Source organism: Portunus trituberculatus, chromosome 12, assembly GCF_017591435.1.
Source record: "Portunus trituberculatus isolate SZX2019 chromosome 12, ASM1759143v1, whole genome shotgun sequence".
In the NCBI taxonomy this organism is placed as follows: domain Eukaryota; kingdom Metazoa; phylum Arthropoda; class Malacostraca; order Decapoda; family Portunidae; genus Portunus; species Portunus trituberculatus.
The window spans coordinates 816,674-842,340 of record NC_059266.1 but is presented as its reverse complement, the minus strand read 5'-3'; the positions used below and the strand labels follow the sequence as shown (position 1 = coordinate 842,340).

General features: G+C 45.0%; 1 protein-coding gene across 2 annotated transcripts in view; it reads left to right on the top strand.

Moving 5' to 3' along the window:
* The window catches only part of LOC123502918 (insulin-degrading enzyme-like), a 33,010-nt gene that overhangs the window by 5,824 nt on the left and 1,519 nt on the right, over positions 1-25,667 (top strand). Inside the window, exons 4-18 of one of the 2 annotated variants that reach the window (XM_045252205.1) lie at positions 5,006-5,175; positions 5,681-5,803; positions 6,249-6,451; positions 7,947-8,147; positions 8,450-8,587; positions 9,290-9,393; positions 9,910-10,105; positions 10,695-10,952; positions 11,647-11,757; positions 11,989-12,109; positions 12,888-13,091; positions 15,586-15,743; positions 16,368-16,502; positions 16,885-17,094; positions 18,210-18,353. In XM_045252205.1, the coding sequence (XP_045108140.1) occupies positions 5,006-5,175; positions 5,681-5,803; positions 6,249-6,451; positions 7,947-8,147; positions 8,450-8,587; positions 9,290-9,393; positions 9,910-10,105; positions 10,695-10,952; positions 11,647-11,757; positions 11,989-12,109; positions 12,888-13,091; positions 15,586-15,743; positions 16,368-16,502; positions 16,885-17,094; positions 18,210-18,353 (2,476 nt within the window). Of the gene's footprint in view, positions 1-5,005; positions 5,176-5,680; positions 5,804-6,248; positions 6,452-7,946; positions 8,148-8,449; positions 8,588-9,289; positions 9,394-9,909; positions 10,106-10,694; positions 10,953-11,646; positions 11,758-11,988; positions 12,110-12,887; positions 13,096-15,585; positions 15,744-16,367; positions 16,503-16,884; positions 17,095-18,209; positions 18,354-25,667 lie in introns of those variants that run through there. The other variant, XM_045252207.1, reaches the window with a different exon arrangement.

Genomic DNA, 25,667 nt, shown 5'->3' with positions numbered 1-25,667 from the left:
GCACAGCAAGGCAGCAGTGTGCTCTGCCCTGCGGTCACACTGCGTGCACGTCCTCAATATAGCGACGTACAGACGATGTGTCCACAAGGCCGTCACACACCAACAGACACATCTCCAGCTGTGTCATGGGAAGCAGCTGTGCTGTGTGCAGTGCCTCACAGCACAGTGACTGCACAGTAAGGCAGCAGTGTGCTCTGCTCTGCGGTCACACTGCTTGCACGTCCTCAATATAACGACGTGCAAAATGTATGTCCGCACGGCCGTCACACACCACAAGGCACACGTCCAGCAGTGTCATGGGAAGAAGCATCGTTTTGTGCAGTGCCTCACACACCACAGTGTCTGCACAGCAAGGCAGCAGTGTGCTCTGCTCTGCGGTCACACTGCTTGTACGTCCTCAATATAACGACGAACAAATTGTATGTCCGCACGGCCGTCACACACCACAAGGCACACGTCCAGCAGTGTCATGTGAAGAAGCATCGTTTTGTGCAGTGTCTGACACACCACAGTGTCTGCACAGCAAGGCAGCAGTGTGCTCTGCTCTGCGGTCATTCTGCTTGCACGTCCTCAATATAACGACGTGCAAAATGAATGACCGCACGGCCGTCACACACCAAAAGGCACACGTCCAGCAGTGTCATGGGAAGAAGCATCGTTTTGTGCAGTGCCTCACACACCACAGTGTCTGCACAGCAAGGCAGCAGTGTGCTCTGCTCTGCGGTCATACTGCTTGCACGTCCTCAATATAACGACGTGCAAATTGTATGTCCGCACGGCCGTCACACACCACAAGGCACACGTCCAGCAGTGTCATGGGAAGAAGCATCGTTTTGTGCAGTGCCTCACACACCACAGTGTCTGCACAGCAAGGCAGCAGTGTGCTCTGCTCTGCGGTCACACTGCTTGCACGTCCTCAATATAACGACGTGCAAAATTTATGTCCGCACGGCCGTCACACACCACAAGGCACACGTCCAGCAGTGTCATGGGAAGAAGCATCGTTTTGTGCAGTGCCTCACACACCACAGTGTCTGCACAGCAAGGCAGCAGTGTGCTCTGCTCTGCGGTCACACTGCATGCACGTCCTCAATATAACGACGTGCAAAATGTATGACCGCACGGCCGTCACACACCATCAGGCACACGTCCAGCAGTGTCATGGGAAGAAGCATCGTTTTGTGCAGTGCCTCACACACCACAGTGTCTGCACAGCAAGGCAGCAGTGTGCTCTGCTCTGCGGTCACACTGCATGCACGTCCTCAATATAACGACGTGCAAAATGTATGACCGCACGGCCGTCACACACCATCAGGCACACGTCCAGCAGTGTCATGGGAAGAAGCATCGTTTTGTGCAGTGCCTCACACACCACAGTGTCTGCACAGCAAGGCAGCAGTGTGCTCTGCTCTGCGGTCATTCTGCTTGCACGTCCTCAATATAACGACGTGCAAAATGAATGTCCGCACGGCCGTCACACACCACAAGGCACACGTCCAGCAGTGTCATGGGAAGAAGCATCATTTTGTGCAGTGCCTCACACACCACAGTGTCTGCACAGCAAGGCAGCAGTGTGCTCTGCTCTGCGTTCATTCTGCTTGCACGTCCTCAATATAACGACGTGCAAAATGAATGTCCGCACGGCCGTCACACACCACAAGGCACACGTCCAGCAGTGTCATGGGAAGAAGCATCGTTTTGTGCAGTGCCTCACACACCACAGTGTCTGCACAGCAAGGCAACAGTGTGCTCTGCTCTGCGGTCACACTGCTTGCACGTCCTCAATATAACGACGTGCAAAATGTATGGCCGCACGGCCGTCACACACCACAAGGCACACATTCAGCAGTGTCATGGGAAGAAGCATCGTTTTGTGCAGTGCCTCACACATCACAGTGTCTGCACAGCAAGGTAGCAGTGTGCTCTGCTCTGCGGTCACACTGCTTGCACGTCCTCAATATAACGACGTGCAAAATGTATGGCCGCACGGCCGTCACACACCACAAGGCACACGTCCAGCAGTGTCATGGGAAGAAGCATCGTTTTGTGCAGTGCCTCACACACCACAGTGTCTGCACAGCAAGGCAGCAGTGTGCTCTGCCCTACGATCACACTGCATGCACATCCTCAATATAGCAACATACAGACAGTGTGGTCACAAGGCCGTCACACACCACCAGACACATCTCCAGCTGTGTCATGAGAAGCAGCACCTCACAGAGCACAGCAAGGCAGCAGTGTGCTTTGTTGTGCGGTCACACTGCGTGCACTTCCTGAACATAACAATGTGCATATAGCATATAGCGTGGCCACAAGCCCGTCACACATCATCAGGTGTCTTGCAAGACCGTCCATTGACCAACCACAACCTTTCCAGTTGTTCCTCATCAGGCCCTGCTCCTCTCCCCACACCACCCATCCTTTTCTCTCAAACTCTGTGATATTCCTAGTCTTGTTCTCCGGCCCATCACCTCTCTGTCATTTTCCTTCTATACAGTGGTACCTCACCATAATGGACACTTGGGATGAGGGTTTGTCCATTACTGCAAATTGTCTGTTAAAGAGTGAGATTTGTCCCCAAGACCTTTAACTGCCCCCTTTTCCCTTTTTTCAGTAATTTATTCCTTTTAATTTGATAACATATGAAGATATTTTGAACATTTAAGCAACCTGATTGTTGTACAGTAATAAAAATCTTTATAGCAAAAAAATTAATTGGAAAAAATTATATCAGTTATATAGACATGCAAGAACAATAAATAAATAAAACTGCCTGCACCACTAACGGGCGGAAGCTTAACAGAGCTTTCCACATATGCTCTTCAGGTATGTTTACAGGCACTATTGGCCATAATGTAAAAAAAAAAAAAAAAAAAAAATTGATGCACAGACAAATGCAAACTGGTCATTTAGGTGTAACCCTGGCCTTCACTAGGATCCTCCCAGTATTGCCACCTTTCTATAGATCACGGACTTGTCTTCTTTCTCTAACCCTGCTTCATCTCCTTACCTTCTGTCTCTGTCCTTTCTCTTCCTCTGTTTCTATATGAATTAATGTATCCAAAATTACTTCAGAAATCACTCAAACTTTTGTTTCACATCACTGTTGAGGTTAAAATCAAGTTGTGATTTATGTAGAAAAGGCTTCCCCCATCCTAAATGTTGTTGACATCATTTACTTTCTGCTGCTACATCGCTTAATGCAGTGTCATTTTCTTCTCATTTGTCGTCTTTACTCGTTGCTTCATTTTTTGTATTGTGAGTTTTTTGGCTTGTTTATCATGTCATGTGTTTTCAGCCGTGTGGCCACATGGAACCAGGGATTCCTGGAAAAAATTTGGCCAGTGTCTGACCAGTCCATATTTAGCTAAATCTGTTACTGCTAAGTCCGGTGTGGTGAGGTACCACTGTACTTTCATAAATAGTCCCATTCTTGTACTCCTGCACCTGACGTCTAGATCTTAACCTTCATTGTAAACTAAAATTTGTAATATGCAGTGTTGTCTTAGGAAATACATCATTCTCACCTATTCACAGTTTAGCATTTGCAGCTTTGCACATTCATAGATTTCTTCTTAACCTAACCTAACTGATGGGGAGTTTTCAGTGTAATCATAAATGAGTTTTGCAAGATGTGTGGTGCAGCACACCATGCATTGTTTCATTAGCTTTGCACATATCCAGCTGTATCATGAGAAGCAGCTGCTTTGTGTGTAGCACCTCACAGAGCACAGTGACTGCTCAGCAAGGCAGCAGTGTGCTCTGCCTTGCAGTCACAGTGTGTGCACGTTCTCAATATAATGACGTGTAGAGTGTGTGACCACACAGGCCGTCACACACCACCAGGCGCCTTGCAAGACCATCCAGTGACTGGCTACAAACTTCCCACCTGTTCCTCACACCACTTTGTCCTCTTCTACTTTGTTGTCTTTGATGGTCTGCAGTGGCACCCTTTCTTCTTAACTTAAACTAACTATAGGTATACCATCCTAAATTAAAGGTTAGGGTGGAGTCAAGGACACGCCTGGACCTCTGTACAGCATTGCCAGGTTTCCTAAACCCGCAATGAGTAACATTTGTGAGACATATAAAAAGCACCACAAGGGAGGTAAATTCATATTAATGAAAATTTGGTAAACCCATTATAATGTATCAAAGAAAAACACACTTATTGGCCATAAGGTATTTACATGAGGCAGAAGAAGTGTAGCATCAATATTTGACAGTGTTGCTTTAAAATCTTTCTGTACTTTTTAACTCACTGGAGTTGAAAGATGGATAGGTAGTGTAACAATTATGCTTATATAAAATAACCTGATAGTATGAAAATGGAAATTACATTGGTTTATCTATAAATATAAATGTTTTGAAACTTCCCCCGAGGAGCAACACTCAGGGCAACTGAATGAGACCGGGTCACGTCCTCCTGAGTGATCCCAGGTGAGGATTTAGCTCTATCAGGGAAACATCTAAAAAAAGAAGAAAAAAAAAAAATGCGCCGAGATTTTTTCCCCATTGGATGGTGTGGAAATAATGTCAAAGTTTTAATATGGCCACTATAGCATGAAAAGTAATATCAAGGAAGCAAAGTAATATAAACAGAGAGAGAGAGAAGGGAAGGAGAGGAGGGAGGCAGTGAGAGGCAGATATGGGAAGGAGGAAGAAGAGAAGTCATAGCAACTTCTTGCAGAAATATGGCAATGCTGTAAATAGGTGCGTCCTGCTACCTGACCCCACCCTAGCCTTTAATTTAGGATAGTAGGACTATAATGGAGAATTTTCAGAGTTGCCTAAAAGAGCCTGGATAGTTCTTTCAGTTATCATAAGTTGCACACTTTTTTGGCGGTATTTGTAATAGTTACACATCAATACAATATTGGTATTCCATGGGACTTTTATATCTATGAAAATACAAATCCACAATTGCCAAGCCACAAATAGGCAAGAAAACACAGTAAGATTCTTTGAAATACACAGAGAATCAAGATTTTTGCCACTCCCTCAGGTTTGCACAGTTCTTCGTGACACCACTCTTCACTGAGGGAGGCGTGGACAGGGAGGTGAATGCCGTCAACTCTGAGCATGAGAAGAACATCCAGAATGACTACTGGAGGCTAGCGCAACTGGAGAAATCGACAGCTGACCCAACACATGACTTCAGCAAGTTTGGCACGGGTGAGTTGAACAGGTGGTGGTGGTAATGATGATGTTTTTGTTCATGACGCTTCATCCATCTTCCTCCAGACATGTGTTCTTCATCATAGATAATCCTAAGTATGAATATAAATACTGTTTCTTCACTTTACTCTCCAAACTGTGAGGGCAGGAATATTGTGTCATCTTTGTCAGTGGGTAGGGCTGAGAGAGTGTTCGAAAGGAGCGTAACTCTGAAAGTTGTGTGCCTTGTCTTGGCTACCCCTCTTATTATGGAAGACAGTCTAGGTATATGTATGTATGTATGTATATAGTCATAGTATAACAAACATAAGACCTGCCGTGTTTACTTGACTTCTTTATTTACTCATTCTTTTAAGTGCATCATTACTGATGGTTTTAACCTTAGTGCCTTTGAATGAATTTGTCAGATTAAGCTTATTCACCCATTCACTGAGTACAGACCAGCCAAAACAAGAGTGTGAATCAAGGTGGGTTTACAATTCCATCTTCTTTTCTCTGCCAGGTAACAAGGACACTCTGGACATCATACCTAAAGAGCAGGGCATCAATGTGCGTGATGCCCTGTTGGAGTTCCATGCCAAGTGGTACTCCTCCAACATCATGGCCCTGGCAGTGCTGGGCAAGGGTGTGTATTGGGTGCTGCTATCTTTGCTTTTTGTATGTTTGTATGTGTGTCTATGTAAATGTTAGTTAGGTATTCTTCATCTGTTATGTGTGTTTATTGGTGTGAATATTAGGAAGTTAGTTATTCTTCATCTCTTATCCACTTGTATTGTCTTAGTGGAACTGTATGTGTGTGTAAATATGTCAAACATGTCTTTTATCTTCTCTTTCTTTATCTCCTTTTCTTTATCTTACTTCTCTAAATCATTCCATCTTATTTCCTCTTTATAATCTTTTCTGCTTTATCCTAATCCTTCTGTGTGTGTGTTTGTATTTAAATCATTCAGTTTTATTACTTCCTGTATCTTATTTCTCCTGTGTATTTGTGTGTATGTAAATATGATTAATTCACTCTTCTATTTCCACTAACCTCCAGTCCTTTCATCCTATGCTCTGCCCTTCCACAGAGAGCCTGGATGAGCTGGAGGAGATGGTGTTGTCACTTTTCAGTGAGGTGGAGAACAAAAGTGTCTCAGTGCCAGAGTGGGCTAGGCACCCCTTTGGCCCAGAGCAGTGCCGCAAAGTGGGATACGTGGTGCCAGTGAAGGACATCCGTAACCTGTACATCACCTTCCCCATCCCAGATCTACACCCACACTACAAGACTGCTGTGAGTGTGCTGGATGTGTGTGTGTGTGTGTGTGCATTATTTTACCAAAGTGTAGTATAGAGAGTCTGGTTCTCAGCAGTCTTGTCTTTTGCTGTTTCATGGTTACAGTGCTGATTTTTCTTGTTATTTATTTATTTATTTTATCTTTTTTTATTTACCATACTTTCTTGTGTTTGTTTACAGGTACAGTAGTCATTTCTTTATGTTCTAGATGATTTTACAGAACTATAGCACTAATGTAAATGAAAACTGTAAAAATAGAAACCCTGTGTCACTTTAACTAGAGCCTTTAGAAAGTAAGATAATAACACACTACAACTTTAGAAACAAATCAAGGCACAAAAAACACACACTTTTTTAACCCTTAACGTACGGTGATCATTTCGGGACGATTGTAGCGTCGCGTGCGGAGAGGCGGGGATTGTTCCGGGAATCATGATTTTTCCGTGCTATACGTTTGAATCTTTCCCCCTCACTATTGATACTTGAGCCCTCACAATAGGTCATCTTTTCCCATTTTGAGGCGACATCTGGCAACCCCTGTGACCCGGAGGGAGAAAACGGTACTCTGAGTGATGTTATGTCAGTGTTACTTGGTAATGACATTGAGGACAGTGATGAAAATGAAGACAGTGATTTTTTATTGAGATAGAAAAAAGTGAAGACTTCAGTAGTGATTCTGATAGTGATCTGGGAGATAAAGACCAAGCCTCACAGTGACATTCATAAACCTCCTCACGTACTCCCCACGAGCAATGCGCTGGTGTGTGTCACCCATGGTTGCCTCTACAGGACTGTGCTTGTCAGCCAAGTCACGTGAATCACATTGCTAATAAGAGTTGCTAGATTCTAATTATTATAGAAATCCACAATACTTGTAATATGTGGTTTCTTTTTCTTTCCCTGTTTTGCACATCGTTTCATATATCTGAGTTTGCATTTTCTTGACATGAAAGTGCAAAAGTTCCTATTTTTACATCAAATTCAGATGCTCGAAAGGAGAGAGAGAGAGAGTGAGTGAGTGAGTGAGTGCGTGCACGCAGTGTTATTGGAGCTTGGGGGGGGTATTTCTTAGCAGCGGGTTCTGCCATGGGTTCAGGGAGAATTTTTTTTATATGCAATAACTTTGCTCTCAGAGGTCATAACATGTTAAAAACTACGTTGTTGTACTCTGAATAACACAAAGAAATATGCTTTTATAAGGAAAAAATATTTTTAGCATTTTCGACAGGTGTGATTTTTCCCCGCTGTAACAGACAAAAGTAAATCAACCCCCCATACTTTAAGAGTTAATTGACATACTTTTTACATCAACTTTCCTCTACTTTTCATGATTCAACATTTTGTAGTAAAGGAAAATTCTTAAAAGCAAAAACTATTAATGTGAAATTTTCTCTTTACTTATGAGGTAGCTATGTGGGCAGAATTGTCTCAGAATATGCTCCAGTAACTCATCACTTTAAACCAAACAACTTTTATACCTTTCCCTCTTCAGCCTGGCCATTACCTGGGGCACCTGATAGGACACGAGGGGCCAGGGTCATTGCTGTCCTACCTGAAGGGGCGGGGCTGGGTCAACTCCCTGGTGGGGGGTCAAAAGTCGGGTGCCAAGGGGTTTGCTTTCTTCGTGGTGAATGTTGACCTAACAGAGGAAGGCATTGAGCACGTAGAGGACATCGTGACAGCTGTGTTTCAGGTGAGTGGTCTTGAGTTGTGTGGGGGAGAAGTGGAAGAAAGGAAATGGAGAAAAGAAGGAACAAAGAGAAGGTAAAAAGCAAGATAGGAATTGGTGGAAGAGGTAGGAATAATACAAAGAAAGAACTAAGAGAAGGAGGAATATATGATAGTAAGTGATAGGGAGATGAAAGAAAGTGGGAGCAAGAAGCAACAAATAAGGTAAGATTGAAGGATATGAAGTTGTAAAAAAGGAGGAGTAAGAAGAGACTCATCAATTTCCACATTCAGTTTGCTTCAGTTAAACATTCTCACCCCCTACAGTACCTCAACTTGCTGAAGAAGGAGGGTCCCCAGCAGTGGGTGTTTGACGAGTGCAGGGACCTCAGCTCCATGACCTTCCGCTTCAAGGACAAGGAGCAACCTCAGTCCTACACCTGTGGCCTGGCGGAGCAGCTACATGTGAGTGGCGGGTGTCGGAAGGCTGACAGTTATGAAGGGTGATGGTGATGAGGAACGGATGACTCAAGTGTTCTAGGATGTTTTGCTTATTTTCAAAGGTTTTAATGGAAGAAGTCGTTTTTGAGATTAATGATCGAATGAATGATAGTTTTTAAGTCTTCAGGGATGTCTTGCTTATTTCAACAGATTTTAATGGATGTTGTTGTTGTTTTTAAGATTGTAATGATTGAGCGAATGACAGTTCTTAAGTGTTCTTGGATGTCTTACTTATTCTAACAGTTTGTGATGGGAGTTGTTTTTAGGATTGTAATGATTGTTTAGGGAAGTTTCTCTCTCTCTCTCTCTCTCTCTCTCTCTCTCTCTCTCTCTCTCTCTCTCTCTCTCTCTCTCTCTCTCTCTCTCTCTCTCTCTAAGGGAGAATGATGAAGAACTGATGATTACATTCTTATATGTTTGGGTGTCTCATCATTTGTTCTCAAGGAAGGAACATAACATGAAAGAAATTAAATAACCCCATTCTTAACCTCATTCTTGAACTGATATATTGATTCACATACACACCACAGAAGCACTCACAATAATCCTGGACCACTTAATAAGACAACTGACTCACATACACACCACAGAAACACTCACAACACTTCTGGACCACTTGATAGGACATACAGATAGTGATGTCATGCCCTTCCTTCTCTCCTACAGTATTACCCGCTGGACGAGGTGCTGTGTGGCGGCTATTTGCTGAGTGAATTCAAACCGGAACTCATCAACATGGTCCTGGAACACCTCACGCCTGAAAGTATTAGGTGAGGGTCCCTGAATACCTCTTTAAAGTTCATTTGTTAATTTTAGTTCCGGTATCTATCACATCCAGCCAGGTGAACCGAACTCCCCACTGTGGTGCTCCAAACATAGCAGTGATCTTCCATTAAGCAGCTTAAACTCAGGAAACCGAACGAGACTCAATCTGCCAACCATATCAATGCCAGGCCAGCTTGTTACCTGATGTAGATCTTGGTGGTAGTAACAAATACTCGAGAGCCAGAGCTTTGTGTCCCCTTACTACTTGTCTTTGTTATTTTAGGGTTTCCAGCTATCTATGTCTCATACTTATGTTATGAAGTGAAGGTCTCTAAATTTCTGTATTCCTTTACTTGTTTTTATTCTAGATCTTTTTTATTATCTTATTTTCATCTGTTGTTGTTTTATTATTTCCATAACTCCTTATCTGTTTTTTTCAATCTCCTTACTTTTTTTTTTTTATCATCTTAATATTCCATTACTCTTTTCCTCTCATTTCATTTCTGACTTCCTCTTTTTAGAATTGCAGTGGTAGGCAAGGCACTGGAGGAGAAGGTGACTTGTACAGAGAAGTGGTATGGTACCTGCTACAAGATGGAGTGTGTGGAGGAGGAGCTATTGCAAAGGTGGAGGGATGCTGGCTACAATGACCTCCTCCAGCTGCCCTCAAGGAATGAATTTGTCCCTACTAACTTCGACCTGTACAATGACCCTCAGGTAACTTGTCACTAGTGTTGTTGTTGTAGATGGGTTGTTGTGCAGTGGATATAAGTAAGGTGAATAGGACAGTGATGATGTAGGGAAGGCATTTGAATAGGAATGAAAGAGTGGAAATAACTGTCAATTTTGTTCGTAATTAGTTGAACAGGACAGATGAAAGAGTGAGGAAATTGGTCAACTTTTGCAGTAATAAGGTGGAATGAACAAGGATGAAGGAATTAAGTTATCTGAATAGGGATGAAAGAGTGGAGAGAACCGTCAGTCTGTGGTAATAAGATGGGCTAGACAGAAATTAAAGAGTGAAGATATTGGTCAACTGTTGCATTAATAAAGTGGAAAGAACAAGGATGGAGTGAAGGTGGCAATAGGAATGAAAGATGAGAGATAACTCAGTCTTTGAAGTAATACAATAGACAGGACAGAGATGAAAGCATGAAGATACTGGTTAACAAGCATTAATAAGGTGGAAAGAACAAAGGTGAAAGAGATGAGATACTGGTCAATCCTTGCACTAATAAGGTGGACAGAGTTTACCATTACCCACAAAAACGATCAATAACTACGCACTTCAACACTTCGCCCTCAGGAAACCAATCGACTTCCGGAGATGATTAGCCAGACTCCCTTCGCCCGAGTGTGGTTCAAGCAAGACGATGAGTACAAACTTCCCAAGGCTGTTGTGTTCACAGAGCTTTTTAGTCCTGTTGCTTACCTGGACCCCCACCACACCAACCAGCTTCACATCTTTGCCCAGTTGTTCCGTGATGCCCTCACTGAGTACACCTATGCAGCTGATTTAGCTGGCCTCACCTACTCCCTGTCTAATAGCAAATATGGCCTGACGGTGAGACTGGATATGTTTGTTGTTGGGGAGCTTTGAGGGGTAGGTAGAATGAAAGTATAGATTAGGAGTGGTAGTGATGTATGTGAGGAGTTTGAGTGTAGCCTTGAAGAAAGGAGAAGGTAGTGTATACATTCGGAGAAGAAATGAGGTGTTAGAAGTGGAGGCTGAGTGTAAAGGGAGTTTAAGGAGTGGAATCTTAGAAAAGGGAGAAGCTGATTTTGGATTAGAGGAAAGTGGATTCAAGACTTTGCATCAGGAGAAATGAGGTGTTAAAGGTGGATGCTGTGTGAAAAAGGAGTTTGAGGAGTGGATGGAGTCTTGGAGAGAAAAAAAGCTGGTGTTGGGTAAGAGAAAGGTGGATTCAAGAGGTCAGGAGAAGAAATGATGTGTGAGGAATTTGAGTAAAAAGGAGTTTCGTGAGTAGTCTTCGAGAAAGAAGGTAGTGTTGAGTAAGAGGAAGATAGATTCAAGAGTATATATTTGTAGAAGAGATGAGATCTAAGTGGAGGTTGAGTGAGTAAAGAGAATATGGAGTAAAACAAAAAGAGTGGGTTCAATAAAAATGAAAAATAAAAAAAAGATTTGAATGAGTTAGAGGTGGAGGAGGTACAGAATATAAGGGAAAGGTATAATTGGGAGAGGAAGAAATGTGATGTGAGGACAGTGTCTTGATGCTTTGTGTTCTGCACCACAGCTGCTGGTGAAGGGCTACAACGACAAGCTGCATGTCCTGCTGGAGAAGATAATGGAGCGCATGACGTCCTTCACTGTTGATCCCAAGCGCTTTGAGATCCTTAAGGACGCTGTGAGTATCTTTCCCCATTACTTTGTACCTCAATGGGCCTTTATTTTTTTTAATAATTTTTGTTGCCCTTCAGTTTTTGACCAGCTTTTCCCTCTTACAAAAACAAAATAAATGAAAAGTAGATAAAAGCAGGAGGCATTTTTTTGATTTCTTGTGGTTTTAAGTGATTATGAAATCTAGTCACTTATTCACCACTGCTTCACCTCACCACCTCAATGCCTCTCGCTGCAGTATGTGAGGGGGCTGCGTAACTTCAATGCTGACCAGCCACACCAACATGTTGTTCACTACACCTCCCTGCTGCTGGCTGAGCACGGCTGGACCAAGGAGGAGCTGCTGGAGGCTACTAATGGTGAGTGGCTCCCCATTGTTGTTGTTGGCATGTTGTTGAAAGGGAAGAAGACAATGACAGTTCAGATAAGTGTTGGGTTTGTCTTTATGTCAGGCAAAAGTAAACGGACTTTCATTTCTTCCACTGAGTAAGAAAAATATTATTGTTCCTTTTTCCACCCTCAAACCTCAACAAACATTGCTTCTTCCACTCAAACAGATGTAAAAAAAAAAAAACACTTTCCAACCACAAAGAGATGAGCAAATTTCTACTTCCTTCCATAAGCAGATGAGCAAACCATTTCTTTCACCCACAGACAGATAAAAAAACCACTTGTTCCACCCACAATAAATAAACAAACCATTTCTTTTGCCCACACTAGACAAACAAATCACTTCTTCCACTTACTAACAATAGAAAAAACAAACCATTTCTTACACCCACAAACTTACATAAACTTTTCTTCCAGATACAAAGAGATAAACAAGCATAATTTTTCCACACTTCACCCACCCAGAAATTTAACAACCACCATTTCTTCCACCAGCAAACACGAGCAAACCACCCTTTTTTCCACACATGAACATGAGCAAACCACACTTCATCCACCCAGAAACATGAGTAGCAACCATTTCTTCCATCCACAAACATGAGCAAACCACAATTCTTCCACCAACAAACATAAACAAACACCACAACTCCTCCACTTAGTTAAACCAACACTCCCACCCACAAAGACAGTATACTCATCTCCCTCACCTCATCCATCCAATAAATCTTTGATTCACCCCATAAACAGAGATGACGGTAGAGACAGTGGAGGCATTCATTCCTCGCTTCCTGTCGGGGCTTCACGTGGAGATGCTAATCCACGGCAACATGAGGAAGGAGAGTGCCGCCACCCTAGCCACCACCCTGCAGGACCAGCTCACCTCTAGGGCACACACGCGTCCACTCCTGCCCTCCCAGCTGGTCCGCCAGAGGGAATACCAGCTGAGGGATGGCAAGTATGGACGGATTTGTGGGTGCTGTGTGTGTCTGACAGAGAGAGAGAGAGAATGCTAGCTTGAAAACATGTGCGAAATAAAGAAAAGTGATTAATACTAGAAAAGAAAGACATTGCAAAATTTATGAGAGAGAGAGAGATAGAGAGAAGTAGATTGTAAGCAAGAAAAATTAATGTTGTTGCTACCAGAAAAAAAATAAAGTTACAAGAACACAAAGAAAGGGTGTGTGTGTGTGTGTGTGTGTCAGTGTGTATGAAAAATTTAAAGGTACCCACATGAGTTCTGAAACTAAATGTGTAGTGGAGGAGATGAGATGTGTTGCAATAGTCTCGTCTTTCCCCAGCTTATGTATGGCTGCCTCCTCTCCCATAATGTTGTGATGTGGCTGTTGTTTAGTATGTAAGCTTATATTGGTTAGTCAAGGAGCTTATTCTCACTAGTTGCTATGGAACGTATTGTTTTCTTTATTTCTATTGCTCATAGTAGCATGTTTTGGTATATCTTTTATTATTTTCTGCTGTTATCTCTTACACTAAATCAAGCTACCATCAGTGCTCACCTGCTCACCCTCTTATCTTATCTCTCTTATCACCTCTCCTTCCTCACCGGCTGCTTCTACACCACACCACACCACCACCAGTGCTCACCACCTCACATCCTGTTGTCCACCACTGCTGGGCTATTTCCACCATCCTGACTCCATCCTATCTGCACCACATGCCACTCACCACCCATTCATCCACCAGGGAGTATCCACCATCCACATCACTCACCACTACAGCCACTTGACCTCCCACACCACACCATTCATCATCACTTCATCCACTATCCACATCACCATCACTTCATCCACCACCACATCACCATTACTTCATCCACCATCTACATCACCATCACTTCATCCTCCACCACATCACCATTACTTCATCCACCATCCACATCACCATTACTTCATCCTCCACCACATCACCATTACTTCATCCACCATCCACATCACCATTACTTCATCCACCATCCACATCACCATCACTTCATCATCCACATCACTATCACTTCATCCACCACCACATCACCATTACTTCATCCACCATCCACATCACCATCACTTCATCCACCACCACATCACCATTACTTCATCCACCATCCACATCACCATCACTTCATCCACCACCACATCACCATTACTTCATCCACCATCCACATCACCATCACTTCATCCACCACCACATCACCATTACTTCATCCACCATCCACATCACCATTACTTCATCCACCATCCACATCACCATCACTTCATCATCCACATCACTATCACTTCATCCACCACTACATCACCATTACTTCATCCACCATCCACATCACCATCACTTCATCATCCACATCACCATTACTTCATCCACCATCCACATCACCATCACTTCATCCACCACCACATCACCATTACTTCATCCACCATCCACATCACCATCACTTCATCCACCACCACATCACCATTACTTCATCCACCATCCACATCACCATTACTTCATCCACCATCCACATCACCATTACTTCATCATCCACATCACTATCACTTCATCCACTACCACATCACCATTACTTCATCCACCATCCACATCACCATCACTTCATCCACTACCACATCACCAGCACTTCATCCACCACCACATCACCATTACTTCATCATCCACATCACTATCACTTCATCCACTACCACATCACCATTACTTCATCCACCATCCACATCACCATCACTTCATCCACTACCACATCACCAGCACTTCATCCACCACCACATCACCATTACTTCATCATCCATATCACTATCACTTCATCCACTACCACATCACCATTACTTCATCCACCATCCACATCACCATCACTTCATCCACTACCACATCACCAGCACTTCATCCACCACCACATCACCATTACTTCATCATCCATATCACTATCACTTCATCCACTACCACATCACCATTACTTCATCCACCATCCACATCACCATCACTTCATCCACTACCACATCACCAGCACTTCATCCACCACCACATCACCATTACTTCATCATCCATATCACTATCACTTCATCCACTACCACATCACCATTACTTCATCCACCATCCACATCACCATCACTTCATCCACTACCACATCACCAGCACTTCATCCACCGTCACATCACCATTACTTCATCCACCGTCACATCACCGTTACTTCATCCACCGTCACATCACCATTACTTCATCCACCGTCACATCACCATTACTTCATCCACCGTCACACCACCATCACTTCATCCACCACCACATCACCATCACTTCATCCACCACCACATCACCATCACTTCATCCACCACCACAACACTCACCACTGCAGGAACTTCACTTTCACACCACACCACTCAAATCCCTTCATCCACTACTGCAGCCACTTCACCTCCCACACCGCACCTCACATCACCACTCACTGTCCCTTTATCCACCACAGGGAGCAGCCAGATGTACAGGGCAGAGAACTCAGTGCACAAGAGTTCAGCAGTGGAGACGTACTTCCAGTGTGGCATGCAGGAGACACACAACAACATGCTACTGGAACTCCTCTGCCAGATCTTTGCTGAGCCAGCCTTCGATGAGCTAAGGACAAAGGTATGTGTGTTTGCCTCTTGTTTGTGTGGCTCTGGGGTGTTTTGCTCTGTCAGGGATGGTGTGTGGTTTATTTTATTTTTTTATTTTATTCTATTCTATTCTATTCTATTTTATTTATTATTTGTTTATTTATTTATTTATTTATTTTTTTTCTCTCTTTCTCTCTCTCTCCATTTGTGTGGTCCTTAGTGTTTTATTGAGTTAGGGTTGGTGTGTGTTTTTTTCTCATAGAGCAAAGCAGATGTATATGTTTGTTTGTGTGTGTTTACCTAGCCTCGGTATTTTGTTCATGAAGTCTTCCTAAACACTCATTATTCACACCACTTAATCCCTTCAGTACTGGGATGCATTTTTACTATGAGTTTTCAGTATGATTTAGACAATTTATGTTACATTAGGAAAGGTTTATGGAGGTCAGAAGATTAATGGTTCAGAGTCTTAACTATTGTAATCCCCACACAAGTTTCTGAAGCTGTATAAAATTGCCTAATAGTAACCAGAATAAATATGAAGACATGTCATGGTACTGAAGAGGTTAACATTCCTCATTCACTAACACACACCCCCTAAACACCCTCATTATTTGACACAACACACCACTTAACATTCCTTATTCTCCCACAGGAGCAGCTTGGGTACATTGTGTGGTGTGGCATTAGAAGGGCAAATGGCACTCAAGGTTTGCGGATCATCGTGCAGGGCGACCGACACCCTGAGTACCTCACTTCCAGAATAGAGGCGTTCCTGCACAAGATGGGAGTAAGTGAAGAGAGCACTTTGTTTAGGATTCATAGAGACTTTGTCGGCCATTTTAGCACTAGATGAGAGAGAGTTTACAAGGCACTTAGTTTAAGATTTAATAGAGATAGAGTTTTTGTCAGACATTTCAGCACTGAGTAGCATTGAGTATTGAGAGCAGTTTGTTTGGGATTTCTAGAGATAAGAGTTTTTGTTAGGTATTTCAGAACAAGATGGGAGTGAGTTAACAGGGCACTTTGTTCTTGATTCCTAGAGATAAGAATTTTTGTTATTCTCACAGCAAATCTTTTCATCTCTCTAGTCCTCACAACATGCCCTCTATTCTCTCAGCACATCTCATCTCTATGCCTTCTCTCAATTCACTTTTCTTTTCCCACCACAGGACAACCTAGAGAAGCTGCCAGAGGAGGACTTTGTGCGTCACCGTGAGGCTTTGGCCAGCAGACGTTTGGAACGGCCCAAGAAGCTGTCACACCTCACAGGCAATTGGTGGGCTGAGATCACGTCCAACCAGTATAACTTTGACCGTGACGCCCTGGAAGTGGCCCACCTCCGCACCCTCACCAAGGACGATGTGATTGACTTCTATAAGGTTAGTGTTTGGATGTTTGTGTTTGTGAATGAAAGTTTCATTGTTTTTGTTTGTGTGTGTGTGTGTGTGTGTGTGTGTGTGAGTGTAAATTTTGTGTGTAGTCATTGCTACAAAGTTATTGTTTGTATGCGTGTTTTGTGTGACTGGAAACTAAATATATTTTAGTAGCCTTATTTTTCTCTCATCATGTACTAAGTCAATGTATCAGTGTTCTGTAAGGTCTACTTGATACATTTATTTGTCACCAAATTTTACAATGTATGTTGTACATTTACTCATTTTGCATATGATTGATTCTAATTCAGCCCTTTTATAAGCTATTATTTATGTATGAGATGAGGATAATGGGATTGTGATAGAACCACAAAGGAAGGAAGTCAAAGACAATGCAGAGATCAGAAACAATTAAAGAATACTTAAAATATGGTGCCAATCTCACTCTTAGGAAGTGTCAAAAAGCAGATGATGTGCATGAGAACTTCAATCCTTGTTATGTGGACTTCTTGTGCTTACACTCATTGTAATGTGTTCTTAAGAGTGTTGGTTTTAATGCATTCAGGTGGTGGTGTGTTGAGCCCTGTTATTTTCATCCTGTTGGATATGAGGGGGTGTGGGTACTGATTGACTATAGTGCATTTGAAGGAAGATGTGTGGACTGACATGAGTGAAGTGACATGGCATTACATTTCTCTTATGTTTTGTACTTTAGTCACCAGAGCTCCTTGATTTGGTAGATGTAGTAGTGGTGGTAGTCACAGTAACAGTGGATATTACATTAAATTTATATAGCGATAACAAAATTCTAATTATCATTAGATGTAGAGGGAGATGAAATGATGATGATTTATATTTTTACTTCATTGACATCTTTAGGAATTACATAGCAGAGAGATCAAATTTACACACACACACACACAGACACAGACACAGACACACACATTTAGGCACAAGCATTCCATCACATCTTAGCATCAAGGTCTCGAGGGCATAGAGCACCAGACTTAGCACCACAATAGACTCAGCTGCTCAGGACTTCTACCCATACCTGGAGTAGATCCCAAGAATAGATCTGAGTAAGATATGTACAGGGAACATGTCTGAATGTCTTTCCACAGCGATTCGTGAACAGCACTGCATCTCAGAGGAAGAAGCTGTGTGTACAGGTGATCTCTATGGCCTCGGGTGGAGCAGGTCACCCCGATACTGTGAACCGAACCGAACCTGATGATGGCCTCTCCCTCCCACCGCCGCTGAGAGAGGTATTGACACACACACACACACACACACACACACACACACACACACACACACACACACACACACACACACACACACACACACATTCTGCTCCTCTTCTCTTGTATTGAATTACTCACCTCACAGCTGACTCTTACCCACACACTCTTAGTGCACACACACACTCTCTCTCTCTCTCTCTCTCTCTCTCTCTCTCTCTCTCTCTCTCTCTCTCTCTCTCTCTCTCTCTCTCTCTCTCTCTCTCTCTCTCTCTCTCTCTCTCTCTCTCTCTCTCTCTCTCTCTCTTTTCTGTTTATGTTCAACCATGTCATGGGAATCAGCTGTCCTGTGTGCAGTGCCTCACAGAGCACAGTGACTGCACAGCAAGGCAGCAATGTGCTCTGCCCTGCGGTCACACCATGTGCACGTCCTCAATATAATGACATGCAAAAATTGAAAAAATGACAAGAGTATAATAATGCAAGAAATTAATATGTACAAATATGGAGAAAGAGGAACTATGAGAATATAACTGGCAAGTGTAAAGACCAGCCAAAACTCTTCTATAGATTTTAAGTCGAAAAGATTAAAATGAACATGAAATAGAGAAACTGTGTCAGCATAATACAGGTACAATGAGGATCTGAAACTTAATTGCAAATTCAATACTAAAGAAACGCAGGAAATAAGGAAGATGCAACAAATTACAGGCCAATATCCCTAACAAGCATCATAGCAAAAGATATGTGAGAAAGTAATCAAGGAAAGATGGATAAAACATCTGGAGGAAAATAGCATTTTCAACCCAAGGCAATTTGGCTTCAGAAAAGGAAGGTCGTGCACCACAAATCTCATATAATTTTAGTCCAGATTAATAGACTTAACTCAAGGCTGTCACACACCACCAGACATTGTTTCATTAGCTTTGCACACATCTGGCTGTGTCATGGAAAACAGCTGCATTGTGTGCAGTGTCTCACAGAGCACAGTGACTGCACAGCAAGGCAGCAGTGTGCTCCGCCCTGCGTGCATGTTCTCAATATAACAACGTGCAAAAGGTGTGGCCACAAGGCCGTCACACACCACCAGGCATTGTTTCATTAGCTGTGTCATGGGAGGCAACTGTGCTGTATGCAGTGCCTCATAGAGCACAGTGATTGCGTAGCAAGGCAGCAGTGTTCTCTGCCCTGCGGTCACACCATGTGCACGTCCTCAATATAACGACGTGCATATGGTGTGGCCACATGACCATCACAGTGACTGCACAGCAAGGCAGCAGTGTGCTCTGCCCTGCTTACATGTCCTCAATATAACAACGTGCAAAAGGTGTGGCCACAAGGCCGTCACACACCACCAGGCATTGTTTCATTAGCTTTGCACATGTCTAGCTGTGTCATGGGAAGCAACTGTGCTGTATGCAGTGCCTCATAGAGCACAGTGATTGCGTAGCAAGGCAACAGTGTGCTGTGCCCTGCGGTCACACCATGTGCATGTCCTCAATATAACAACGTGCATATGGTGTGGCCACATGGCCGTCACACACCACCAGGTGCCTTGCAAGACCATCCAGTAACTGGCCACACCTTCCCAGCTGTTCCTCACCAGGCCCTGCTCCTCTCCTCACACCACCACATCCTTTCCTCTCAAACTCTATGTGATATTTCCACTCTTGTTCTCTTGTCCCTAACCTCCAGATTGTGATCTTCATTATGAACTAGAACTGGTGATATGCAGTGTTGTCTTAGGAAATACAGTATTCCCACACCTATTCACAGTTCAGCATTCTCAGCTTTGTATATGCAAAAATTGCTTCTTAACTTAACTGATGGGAATTTTCAATGTATGTACTCCTAACCTAACCTAACCTAACCTAACTTATATTTGATGGCATATAGGACACACAAGCATATAAGATGCATCCTCATTTCAGCAGGTCAAATTCAGGAAAAAAAAAAAAAAAATAGTGTATATAAGCATATACTGTTGAATGGAATCTAGCAGCACATTACACACACAGAAAACAATGCTGGAAAAGCAAGGTGGCATTACAGACAAGTAGTAAGTATAATAAAATATCTCAATAGTATTGTAATTGTATAACATAGCAAATGAAACAAAAAAAAATCAAAAGTAGCAAATATTGCAAAGACACTCAAGCTATAGCAGAAAACATTGCTGTATAGCTTTGTGCTCTTAAGTTGGTCTTCTTGCTATCACCAGACACATTTAATTTTTTTTGTAGGTGGTGGCCCAAAAGCTCTTGCTGATGCTCTATTGCTATGCTTCTTGGCGTAATCTACTACTTGTAGTTTGTAGGAGATTGTGTAGCTGGATCTTTTTCCTCCTGCTGCCATAATGGTGAGGATGTTGATGTGTTTTGTTACTTCTCACCACCAGATGGCATCGAGTCAGGGTTCTGCTCAGCTGATATTTTTTATAAACATGCATCACAGCCTCACAGGTTCGATTGCATTAAGTTTTTACAATAATTTGTTTTAAAGTAATACAGTAATACCAGCAATAAAATAATTGATGCATGCTGTTAAGGTAGGTAGAAGTACTGATCGCAAGCAAGGTTAGTGACCAGCAGGGAGATAAGCCTACAGGAAGTCTCAACTTCACATGTTAGATGCTGGATAATTTTGGGGCCAAATTTTGGGAAAAAGGTGTGTCCTATATGCCATGAGATGCAGTAATTATAAATGAGTTGTGGAAGAGAGGTGGTGCAACACACCATGCATTGTTTCATTAGCTTTGCACACATCCATCTGTGTCACTGGAAGCAGCTGTGCTGTGTGCAGAGCCTCACAGAGTACATTGACTGTACAGCAAGGCAGCAGTGTGCTCTGCCCTGCGGTCACACTGCGTGCACGTCCTCAATTGAACGACGTTCATAGTGTGTGACCACAAGGCCGTCACACACCACCAGACATGTGTCCAGCTGTGTCATGGGAAGCAGCTGTGCACAGTGACTGTGTAGCAAGGCAGCAGTGTGCTCTACCCTGTGGTCACACCGCTTGCATGTCCTCAACATAATGACGTGCAAAGGGTGTGGCTACTACCTTCATGTCTCTCACACCACTTGTCGTCTTCTACTATACTCTTTCTGGCACCCTTGGTCCTCATCTGACCTTGGCCTGCTCCTCTCCTCACACCACCTCATCCCCCCCACACACACACACACACACACACTTACTTTTTTATGTCCAACCATGTCATGGGAAGCAGCTGTGCTGTGTGCAGTGCCTCACAGCACAGTGACTACACAGCAAGGCAGCAGTGTGCTCTGCCCTGTGGTCACACTGCGTGCACGTCCTCAATGTAACGACGAGCAAAGTGTGTGCCCACAAGGCCGTCACACACCACCAGACACACGTCCAGCTGTGTCATGGGAAGAAGCATCATTGTGTGCAGTGCCTCACACACCACAGTGTCTGCACAGCAAGGCAGCAGTGTGCTCTGCCCTGCGGTCACACTGCGTGCACGTCCTCAATATAACGACGTGCATAAGGTGTGCCCACAAGGCCGTCACACCACCAGACACATGTCCAGCTGTGTCATGGGAAGCAGCTGTGCTGTGTGCAGTGCCTCACAGCACAGTGACTACACAGCAAGACAGCAGTGTGCTCTGCCCTGTGGTCACACTGCGTGCTCGTCCTCAATGTAACGACGAGCATAATGTATGTCCACAAGGCCGTCACACGCCACCAGACACATGTCCAGCTGTGTCATAGGAAGAAGCATCATTGTGTGCAGTGCCTCACAGCACAGTGACTACACAGCAAGGCAGCAGTGTGCTCTGACCTGCGGTCACACTGCGTGCACGTCCTCTATGTAACGACGTGCAAATTGTGTGACCACAAGGCCGTCACACACTACCAGACACACATCCAGCTGTGTCATGGGAAGCAGCTGTGTTGTGTGCAGTGCCTCACAGCACAGTGACTACACAGCAAGGCAGCAGTGTGCTCTGCCCTGCGGTCACACTGCGTGCACGTCCTCAATGTAATGACGTGCAAATTGTGTGGCCACAAGGCCGTCACACACTACCAGACACACATCCAGCTGTGTCATGGGAAGCAGCTGTGTTGTGTGCAGTGCCTCACAGCACAGTGACTACACAGCAAGGCAGCAGTGTGCTCTGCCCTGCGGTCACACTGCGTGCACGTCCTCAATGTAACGACGTGCAAATTGTGTGCCCACAAGGCCGTCACACACTACCAGACACACATCCAGCTGTGTCATGGGAAGCAGCTGTGTTGTGTGCAGTGTCTCACAGCACAGTGACTACACAGCAAGGCAGCAGTGTGCTCTGACCTGCGGTCACACTGCGTGCACGTCCTCTATGTAACGACGTGCAAATTGTGTGACCACAAGGCCGTCACACACTACCAGACACACATCCAGCTGTGTCATGGGAAGCAGCTGTGTTGTGTGCAGTGCCTCACAGCACAGTGACTACACAGCAAGGCAGCAGTGTGCTCTGCCCTGCGGTCACACTGCGTGCACGTCCTCAATGTAATGACGTGCAAATTGTGTGGCCACAAGGCCGTCACACACTACCAGACACACATCCAGCTGTGTCATGGGAAGCAGCTGTGTTGTGTGCAGTGCCTCACAGCACAGTGACTACACAGCAAGGCAGCAGTGTGCTCTGCCCTGCGGTCACACTGCGTGCACGTCCTCAATGTAACGACGTGCAAATTGTGTGGCCACAAGGCCGTCACACACTACCAGACAGACGTCCAGCTGTGTCATGGGAAGAAGCATCATTGTGTGCAGTGCCTCACACACCACAGTGTCTGCACAGCAAGGCAGCAGTGTGCTCTGCCCTGCGGTCACACTGCGTGCACGTCCCCAATATAGCGACGTCACACACCATCAGACACATGTCCAGCTATGTCATGGGAAGCAGCTGTGCTGTGTGCAGTGTCTCACAGAGCACGGTGACTGCACAGCAAGGCAGCAGTGTGCTCTGCCGTGCGGTCACACCATGTGCACGTCCTCAATATAACGACGTGCAAAGTGTGTGCCCACACAGCTGTCACACACCACCAGACATTGTTTCATATGGTTGGCACACATCTGGCTGTATCAGTGGAAGCATCTGTGCTGTGTGCAGCACCTCACGGAGCACAGTGACTGCACAGCAAGGCAGCAAGGCAACAGTGTTCTCTGCCCTGGGGTCACACCATGTGCACATTCTCAGTATATCAACGTGCAAAGTGTGTGGCCACACGGCCGTCACACACCACAAGCTGTGTCATGGGAACAGCTGTGCTGTGTCTGGCTTTCAGCCACATTGTGTGCACGTCCTCAATATAACGACGTCCAGAGGGTGTGTCCACAAGACCGTCACACACCACCAGACACACATCCAGCTACAACATGGGAACCAGCTGTGCTGTATGCAACACTTCACAGAGCACAGTGACTGCACAGCAAGGCAGCAGTGTGCTCTGCCCTGTGGTCACACTGCGTGTACGTCCTCAATATAACGACATGCAGAGTGTGTGATTGCACAGGCTATCACACGCTACCAGGCATTGTTTCAACAGCAAGGCAGCAGTGTGCTCTGCCGTGCGGTCACACCATGTGCACGTCCTCAATATAACGACGTGCAAAGTGTGTGCCACACAGCCGTTACACCACAAGGCACACGTCTAGCTGTGTCATGGGAAGAAGCATCATTGTGTGCAGTGCCTTACACACCACAGTGTCTGCACAGCAAGGCAGCAGTGTGCTCTGCTCTGTGGTCACACTACATGCACGTCCTCAATGTAACGACGAGCAAAGTGTGTGTCCACAAGGCCGTCACACACTACCAGACACACGTCCAGCTGTGTCATGGGGAAAAAGCATCATTGTGTGCAGTGCCTCACACACCACATTGTCTGCACAGCAAGGCAGCAGTGTGCTCTGCCCTGCGGTCACACTGCGTGCACGTCCTCAATATATCGACGTCACACACCATCAGACGCATGTCCAGCTATGTCATGGGAAGCAGCTGTGCTGTGTGCAGTGTCTCACAGAGCACGGTGACTGCACAGCAAGGCAGCAGTGTGCTCTGCCGTGCGGTCACACCATGTGCACGTCCTCAATATAACGACGTGCAAAGTGTGTGGCCACACAGCCGTTGCACACCACAAGGCACACGTCTAGCTGTGTCATGGGAAGAAGCATCATTGTGTGCAGTGCCTTACACACCACAGTGTCTGCACAGCAAGGCAGCAGTGTGCTCTGCTCTGTGGTCACACTACATGCACGTCCTCAATGTAACGACGAGCAAAGTGTGTGTCCACAAGGCCGTCACACACTACCAGACACACGTCCAGCTGTGTCATGGGGAAAAAGCATCATTGTGTGCAGTGCCTCACACACCACATTGTCTGCACAGCAAGGCAGCAGTGTGCTCTGCCCTGCGGTCACACTGCGTGCACGTCCTCAATATATCGACGTCACACACCATCAGACGCATGTCCAGCTATGTCATGGGAAGCAGCTGTGCTGTGTGCAGTGTCTCACAGAGCACGGTGACTGCACAGCAAGGCAGCAGTGTGCTCTGCCGTGCGGTCACACCATGTGCACGTCCTCAATGTAACGACGTGCAAAGTGTGTGCCCACACAGCTGTCACACACCACCAGACATTGTTTCATATGGTTGGCACACATCTGGCTGTATCAGTGGAAGCATCTGTGCTGTGTGCAGCACCTCACGGAGCACAGTGACTGCACAGCAAGGCAGCAAGGCAACAGTGTTCTCTGCCCTGGGGTCACACCATGTGCACATTCTCAGTACGAGTATATCAACGTGCAAAGTGTGTGGCCACACGGCCGTCACACACCACAAGCTGTGTCATGGGAACAGCTGTGCTGTGTCTGGCTTTCAGCCACATTGTGTGCACGTCCTCAATATAACGACGTCCAGAGGGTGTGTCCACAAGACCGTCACACACCACCAGACACACATCCAGCTACGACATGGGAACCAGCTGTGCTGTATGCAACACTTCACAGAGCACAGTGACTGCACAGCAAGGCAGCAGTGTGCTCTGCCCTGTGGTCACACTGCGTGTACGTCCTCAATATAACGACATGCAGAGTGTGTGATCGCACAGGCTATCACACGCCACGAGGCATTGTTTCAACAGCAAGGCAGCAGTGTGCTCTGCCGTGCGGTCACACCATGTGCACGTCCTCAATATAACGACGTGCAAAGTGTGTGGCCACACAGCCGTTGCACACCACAAGGCACACGTCTAGCTGTGTCATGGGAAGAAGCATCATTGTGTGCAGTGCCTCACACACCACAGTGTCTGCACAGCAAGGCAGCAGTG